General features: G+C 42.2%; 1 protein-coding gene across 1 annotated transcript in view; it reads right to left on the bottom strand.

Annotated features, from left to right (window-relative positions):
- The window catches only part of LOC102847548 (putative speedy protein E8-like), a 35774-nt gene extending 32302 nt beyond the window's left edge, over positions 1-3472 (bottom strand). Inside the window, exons 1-2 of the mRNA XM_006898946.1 lie at positions 3393-3472; positions 3022-3250 (exon numbers count right to left, since the gene is read on the bottom strand). Of these exons, the coding sequence (XP_006899008.1) occupies positions 3022-3250; positions 3393-3472 (309 nt within the window). The remainder of the gene's footprint in view (positions 1-3021; positions 3251-3392) is intronic.
- Positions 3473-8628: the final 5156 nt, after the last annotated feature.

Raw genomic sequence — 8628 nt, 5'->3', positions numbered from 1 at the left:
TGAAGTCTAGTTTTTTTTATCTTCTTCAGGAATTACTTCAAATCTTCTTCATTTTCTGCAAGCAAGGTTGCGTCATTGGCATAATTCAGGTTGTTCATGGGTATTCCTCCAATCTGATGCCACATTGTTCTTCTTATAGTCTCCCAGGTCCTTAATAGAGCAAGAGGCCCAAGGAGCAGTTTCCTCAGATAGCAGCTCAGGTGACTTGAGCCTGTTCTGGGGGAGGACAAGCCTGGGCTGGATTCCAGTGTGCAACAGTTGGTTGTGTTTCTGTTACCTCCTGCCTTGAGTGGCAGCTGAGACACTGCCTCTGGCTGATTCATTGGCAGTTGGCAAAGCCCTTTCCAGCCATGACCAATAGATGGCACAAGATGCACAGCATAGTCTCCAAAATGTTTTCAGAGAGCAAAGCTGAGTTTCCATCCCAGCCCAGGCTCTATGCTTAATCACATGGCGAGGAACACGCAGTAACGCTGGTATTTCTGTAAACATGTATGCTAAGCAGCAGTTGCCAGTCGAGGATCAGGACCAAGGGAACGCTCTGTGGAAGGTCTCCTGAGGACAATCTGTAAAAGGAAAACCCTGTGGGTTTTCTTCTTCTTCTTTGTTTTGTTTTTAAATTTAAGAGCTTTACAGTTAACCTTTGTGAGTCATTGAAAGAAACATTTTAGAAGGAGGAAGGATGACGATGATATGTTTTGTGGCCTGTGACTGGCCCACTCTGGCCCTTGGCCATGCCCAGTGGCCTTCAACCCTCCCTGGTGCACTTTGGCAGGCTGACCCCCCTCTAACAGATGCTTGCTTATTTTTATAGTCCTTGTTGTTGTTAGGTGCTGTTGAGTGAAAAATGACTCATAGTGAAACTGTGAACTACAGATGTGAACCCTGTCTGATCCTGCACCATCCTCATACTTCCTGACGCACAAGAGCTCATGGTAGCAGTCACGAAGTCAATTCCCCTGGTTGAGGGTCTTCCTCTCCTTCACTGACCCTCCACCCTTCCAAGCTTCTTTAAGGAACAGCACCTCCTAGCAACATGGCTGAAGTATGTGAGGTAAAGCCTCATCATTCCTGCCTCCAGAGAGAACTCTGGCTGCACTCTCTTCAAGACACATCTGACTGATTTTTTGCCCATCAATGGGATGTTCAGTGCTCTTCTCCAACACCATAGCTTAAAGGCATCAATTCCATGTCTTTTATCTTTATTCATTGTCCAGCTCCTCTCAGATGTATTGCAAGTGATTGGAAAGACCATGGCCTGAATCAGATGCACCTTAGTTCTCAAACTGACATCATTACTCCTCCATAATTTGGTGAGGTCCCTAACTGCAGACTTTCCCAGTAAAATGGATCTTCTTATTTCCCAGCTGCTAGTGTTAAGAGTGTTTGTTAATTATGGATACAAGTAAGAGAGGAAGTTGTTGATAGTTTCAGTATTTTCTCCATCTATGATGATGCTGCCTATCAGTCCAGTGGTAAGAATCTTCATTTTCTTAACATTGAGATGCATTTCACACTGAAGGCTGCATTCTTTGATCTTCTGCAATGAGTGCATTTATAATTTATAGTCCTTGGACCTGGCAAATTGCCAGCTTCTTGGATTTATTCTTTCCATGGAAGAAAGTTAATTCAAATCTCATTCTGCTATGAATACAATTGGCCTCAGTTGCATGTGAAATGGGAGAGGAGACACATCAGAGCAAAGCAGTGTGCTTGGTCAAGTTTGAGCAAAGAGGACTGTGAGTTTTTCCTTTGAATTAAGGATGTAGACACTTTAAGTTTGACTTTTTCTAGACTTTGTCTTGAATAGGGCAGGCTATCTGAGACCTCCTTACACAGAAGTGTTAATTTAGAAAATGGTTTCCCTCCTGCCTGCTCCTCAGAGCCTCCACTTACAGGGTCTATAGATTGCCATTTTGGTCAATCTTCATCCATTAACTTCCTAGGACATCTTCAGGAGTCTCATTCTAGGAGCCTCTCTCTCTCTTTTTTAGCTCTTGATTTATTTTATTTTTAAATTTTAGTGAAAGTTTACAAAGAGTTTGGTTTCATTCATTCAAGTTTCCCTCCCTCCCTCACCTGAAGAAGTCTCTTTCTGGAGTGAAGATGGGGCATGGGGAGCCTCACGTCCCCACTGGCCACCAACTTGGACCGGTGAACTGGTTACCTCACATCTGTTCCTTGTGTAAAACAGGAAGACTCATCCAATGGCTGCTTTTTCCCATAGAGTCCACTCCTCACAGCCATTCCACATGAGAATCAGGAGGACTTATCCAATGGCTGCTTTCTCCCACACAGGGGACTGTGCTGCATACTCATCCCTCCATAGCTGCATAGCTGAACCTCCAGTGAGTTTTCAGAGGCAGTAAATCACACAGGAGGAGATTGTGGATTCTAACCCCATTCTTTTGGGTTAAAGTGTTCTCTCAGCATCATAGCACATGATGGACAGAGAAATGGTAGCTGCTCAGGAGGTGCACTGACTGGGATTCAATGAGGTGTTGTGCATGGAAGGTGAGAACTCTCCCTTGTCAGCTTTGGGCTGGATGATTTACAGTACAATGGGTTTTTAGGTTTAGCATGTGGAGAAGGCCTAGGGACTGAAACTCCCCCGTGAAGACACAACCAAGATCAAGTGCAAGTTGAGACACTGTTATGTTCTAGTTTCATGGCCTTGCATGTTCTTATAAAGACTTTACATGTCTACTCTTGAATATCCATTTCTCTTTAAGGGAGAGTGAACAAGAGAGAGGCCATGAGTGGGAGGAGGGGCAGACAGCAGGCAGCTGACCCTGGGAAAAGCAGGGGTTGAGTATCCTTTGCTGAGTGAGGGCATTTGCAATTCTCCTGGTTTCTTGTGAATCCACTGGAGTTTGGACGTAAACAACCCAGCACCTTCTTGTGGCTGTTAACACCTGGGCTGTGGGCAGAGCAGTTGCATGATGCTCCTACAGCACTTTCATGCCTGGAAGTTTTAACCTTTAATTTGGGAACGATTGTGGCATCTTTGGTATTACTCACGGTTTTGCCTTCAAGAGAAGTTGTGATGATTTCTGTTATTTCACAGAAGTTGGTGCCAAGGTTGGCATTTGGTGTGGCGACATTGGTTCCTCTGTGTTTGCCTAGCACCCTTCCAGGAGAGCGTGCAGGGCTGACCGAGGGCGTGTGGCCAGTGTGCTGACCAGGCACCCACAGCTGGTGCCGCCAGCTCTTGCTCAAGAATTTTCTCAGGCTTTCTGCATGTGGAGATCTGCAAAAATAATCAAGTTGGACTTTGTCATTTGTTCCCTAAATGAGGATTTTGCATTGTGGTTTGTCTTCTAGTGAGAAAGAAAACAGAAGGCACTTCACAACAACAGCAAGGCCTTCTCTTCTAGGAAGCATCTCAGTACCTCCTCCCTCGGACCTGCACCAGGAATCCAGGTGACTTCCGGTCGATTTGGCTACGCCGCCTGGTGCAGAGCAGAAACATGCTTCCGGGGGACCCTCCCAGTGGTAGATTTTCTCCAGAAGGTTGGCCAGCCTTAGCTTCTGATACGCCTTTGTGAACTTTCCCCCTTTGGATACCAGCTGAACAGGATATTGGGGTCTTTCACAGACTTACATAATTGCACAAATGCATACACGCACCCCTGCTGCCCTTGAGCCAATGGTACCCGCAAGCTTCCAGAGCGGGACTGCTCTCCCCCAGGTCTTAGAGGCCATAATTTTATGGAAGCAGATCATGAGGACTTTCTGCTGTGACATCACTTTCAGTTGTGGTGGTGTGCGATCAAGTCAGAACCTACCCATAGTTAACCAACACCCCCTCCCCCACAGCGGGGTTTCAGAGGTAGTAAGTCACATGGGAGGAGATTGAACACCCTCCCGTGAAACAGCTGGTGAATTTGAACGGCATGCTTTTGGGACTGCAGCGCAGCTTCTTGCCACCAGTGGCCTCCACCCCCCAGCTCCCACTAGGTGAGATTAGCTGCCAACCTGGACGTTCACAGTTGATCAGTGTCATTTGTGGCAGCCAAGAATTTACCAGACTCTCTTGCAGCTTTCTCTCCAGAGTTCTTGGTGCTGTTTTGGTGAATTTGGAAGTCAATAAATGCAGTGCCCACCTGACTGTTGCTCCCTCCCTTTTCTTTCTTTTTGATGGCCCTTCACAGCCGTGCCTCTGTTTTATTGCCTTAATAAACCTTTTTCACTTGTTTTGCTAAATTGTCATTGTATGTATGTTAGTTTACCTAACTGCTAGTCACCTCAACTCAACCTCTTTGTGGGGAAACAATACCAAGAGACCCTCTGGTTTTAGTCTGTTTCAACAGGGGCCTTTCCTTGTGGTCCAGAAGTTCACAGGATTGACAGACAGCCTGTGCTCCCCTTGGGGCTCCAGGGCTCCAGAGGGGTCCTGCTCCCGTTCTGTTGTTGTCAGCACCTGGAGAATGCTGTAGAAGTTGCCCTGTGAACATGCTTCTTCCCAGGGGGCCCACTTCTCCTGGGGATGATGGTAATGTATTGCCTTGGTAGAAGAGTTTTCCCCCCTTGGCTATCATGGTGGTTATGCATGGGCCTTTTCTGGTTTTTTGAGGATGTGTCCTTGACACAAGCCACATTGTTGTGAAAAGGCCAGGACAGCAAGGATTCTCTCCGAGCCTCTGGGTCCATGTTTGTAACCCCTTTTCTCTTAGGTACTGAAGGACAGACAGCAAGAAAGCTGGACAAGGCCAGGGACAGATTCTGTCTATTGATCTTGAGGGCAAAGAGGTGAGCATCATTTCAGTAATTAAGATATAATTTGCATAAAATAAGAGGCACCACTGCTTTTTTAAGATTTTTTATTATTATTTATTTTAAATGGAAGTTTATAGAGACTTTGGATTTCCATTCATTCATTGTTGCACTTTTCTTACTGCCCACTCCTCCCCCACCCAGTTCACGATTCTCTTTGAAAAGTAAAAGAAAAATTATTTCATTGTTTTATAATCCCTCCCCCCAGGCCCACTCCAATATGTAGCCTTCGTTCTGGACTCCTGTCATGACAATAATACCTAATCATATATCCCTTAAAAGGGAACTTTTAATACATAATCATATATCCCTTAAAAAAGAACTGTTTAAAAACAGTTCTCTCCCTCATCTGTTTCAATGCAGTATACATTATTTATCCCTTCTTTTAGTTTTGCACCAACCCCTATGTCAAGCCTGCTTTAAAACAGTGGGATTATGCAGTATTTGTCCCTTTGTGACTGAGATATAATCGCCTCCAGGCGATTACCAATATTTTTTTTAATGTTTACTTTTTTTATTTGTAGGAATTAGAACTATTTGTACTCTGTCAGCCACTACCAATATTAATACCGCCTGTTTTCCTCAAGTTTTTTTCTTTTTTCCTATGATAATCTGTGAAGAACAAGCACATTATTAACTACAAAGTGCATCAACGTGATACCCAGTTTTGTGCAATGTGATACCCATGCTTTGGTTCTGATGGCCATCATAGTTGTCTTTTCAAGGTAATAAATATGACAGCTAACAAAAATAAATCACCTATCTTTTTTTAAGTAGGACATCTTTCTTTGACAGGCCACTATATCTACAGTCATTAATGTAGCTCACTGCAAAATCACTTCAGTTTTACATGAATATGCAAAGAACACAATAATCAACTGAACTGTCAAACAAAAAACTCAGTGTATCACTTATCACAGACTGTACTTATTATTTTTGCTTCTCAACCACTCATGGGCTATACAGTCAGCTTTTAATAGGGTTTAGCTTCTTGGTCATAACTACTCATTTATGAAGGTTGACACCTCATTTGGGTAAAAAAAAGCCTCATAAACTTACATTTTACTTGATAACAAAACAGACTTAATTTTTGTTTTCCTGCCATAAGTACTTCATAGTCGCATAACAGTCCATTTCAGAGCTCTTCCACAGGCAGATTTGCTTTATTTTTTATACCTAGTTCTGTTTTTCCACCCTTCACAGAAATAGTAATTTCATCTAAGCCTTAAGCAGGACACTTAATTTGGTTCATGTAGTGCTTTGTAAAGTTCTAATATACGAGACTTTTAACAAGATGAAGCAAGCTGTTCTTGTAAAATATTCAGTTATTAAAAACTTAGTCTCTAATTTTCGACTTTGCTGTCCAATATGATTAATTCAAATTGAAATATACTGTAAAGATAAAATACATATGGATTTTGAAGAGCTAGTTCAAAAGAACAAGATGTAAACTAATTGACTAAGGATACGACAACATATTAAAATGGAAATAAAACATTAAAAATGTATTAAGATTAACTTTACCTTTTTTCGCCCTGGCCTACACCTGTGGTTCTCTCTGTATTTCCAGTGGACAGCATTATTTTAAAGGGGGACAAGAAAAGAGATAAAATAGAGGACCAAATAGATGGGTCACTCAGCATAATCGCCTCCAGGGTTACACATTTTGTGTTTTGTGACTGAGATCTTTCATTCAGCATAATGGCCTCCAGGGTTACACATTTTGTATTTGGGACTGAGATATTTCACTCAGCATAATGTCCTCTAGGGTTACACATTTTGTATAATATTTCATGAGTTCCTTATTTTTCAGTGCTGCATAATATTCCATTGTGTGAAGATACCACAGCTTCTCCATTCATTTGTTGATGGGCACTTGGGTTATTTCAACTCTTTGCTATTGTGAACAAAGCCGTGATAAACATGGGTGTGCATATATATGCTTGGGTGGAGGTTATGGTTTCTTTAGGGTATATTCCCAGTAGTGGAATTGCTGGGTCAAATGGAATTTTCTATTTGCAATGTTTTGAGAAAGTGCCATACAACATTCCAGAGTGATGGTACCATTTTACACTCCTACCAACAGGAACCACCACTTTGAATGCACACCTGGAGCATTGTGGCTGCTGTTTGTGGCAGTACAAGCACTTTTGCCATTGAGGCAAAGATCGCTCCCATAACCCCAAAGGCTTCCTTGTGGTTTTTTTGCTCCCCTCCCCCTCTCCCCAGGCAATTGGGACTCTCTTTTCTGTCACTGTAGTTGGCCTTTTTAGGATTTCTTAAAAGTAAAATCAAGTAGCCTGTCTGTCCTCTTTCTCTTACAATAGTATCTGTGACATTCACCTAAGCCATTATGTGTATCAGTAGTTCATTCCTTCTAATAGCTTTGTCTATTATGTAGATGCTGCAAGGTTTAACTAATCACCAGCTGAGGGACACCTGAGTTGTTTCCAGGTTTTGGTAATTATGAAGAAAACTGCTATAAGCATTCACGTTCAGGTCTTTGGAATCCTGTTTTTACTTTTCTTAGGTAAATACCCAGAAGTGTGTTTGTTGGGCCATTGAGTTGTTGTTGTTGTTATGTGCTGTCGAGTAGCTTGTAACTCACATGGACCCTATGTACAAGAGCCCTAAATTCTGCTGTATCCTGTGCCAACCTGTTTCCGACACAACTACTTCTACCACCCTAATTACTGAATCCATCCATCTCATTGAGAGTGTTGATTGTAGAGCCAAGTAAACTAAAACTGTTAACAATCTCAATCTTTTCACCATCCATATTGATGCTGCCAATTGGCCCAGTGGTGAGAATCTTTGTTTTCTTGATGTTGAGCTTCAAACTATATTGAAGGCTTCAGTCCTTGAACTTCTTCAGCAAGCACTTCAGATCCTCCTCAGTTTCAGCAAGCAAGGTTGTGTCATCTGTATAATGCAGGTTGTTGATGAATCTTCCACCAATCCTGATGCTACATTCTTCCTCATACAGCCCAGCATCCCGGATGATCTGTTCTGCATACAGATTGAAAAGATATGGAGACAGAATACATCCCTGGTGGACCCCCTTCCCAATTTTGAACCATGCAGAACCATGCAGTGTATTCTTGCTCTGCTCTGATGATTGCCTCTTGGTCCAAGTGTTGATTTCTTATAAGCACAACCAAATGTTCTTGGATTTCCATTGATCTCAGAGTCAGCCATAGCTTGTTGTGATCCACACAGTCAAAAGCCTTTCCATAGTCAATAAAGCACAGATAGACGTTCTTCTGGTATTCTCTGCTTTCTGCCAAGATCCATCTAACATTAGTTATAATACCCCTAGTACCATGACCTCTTCTAAATCCAGCCTGCACATATGGTAGTTTAGCGTGGGCCATTTGAGTAGATACATTTTAAAAAGAATTTTGTTAAAAATGAATTTTATTTTTGTCATTGTTTTGATAGTAAAACACGTACTAATTCAAGAGTTTTTGCATGTACAATTCTGTGACATGAATATATTCCTCGAGTTGAGTAGTGTTTTACTCTTTTTTTTTCTGCAGTGTTCTTCCCCTATTAGTGTAAACTCAGTGCTGCTGGAGTTTCCTATGCAATCTTTGCAATTACTCTTGTCAATCTGATCTCCTATGGATAAAACTTAAAGAGATAGTACTCATGACAGATTTTTGTTAGCTAAGCTCACCATTTGGCCGATTGGCAGCATCATGATAGATGGTGAAGAGATTAAGATTGTTAACAGTTTTAGTTTACTTGGCTCTACAATCAACATTCTTGGTATCAGCAGCCAGGAAATTAAAAGACAAATGCATTGGAAAAGTTGCTGTCATGCAACAATGAATGAATGAAAATCCAAAA

Source organism: Elephantulus edwardii, unplaced genomic scaffold, assembly GCF_000299155.1.
Source record: "Elephantulus edwardii isolate Elephantulus edwardi_28Jun2011 unplaced genomic scaffold, EleEdw1.0 scaffold00241, whole genome shotgun sequence".
Taxonomy (NCBI): domain Eukaryota; kingdom Metazoa; phylum Chordata; class Mammalia; order Macroscelidea; family Macroscelididae; genus Elephantulus; species Elephantulus edwardii.
Note: the sequence above shows the minus strand (reverse complement) of the source record. Positions and strands in the feature narration are given on the sequence as shown.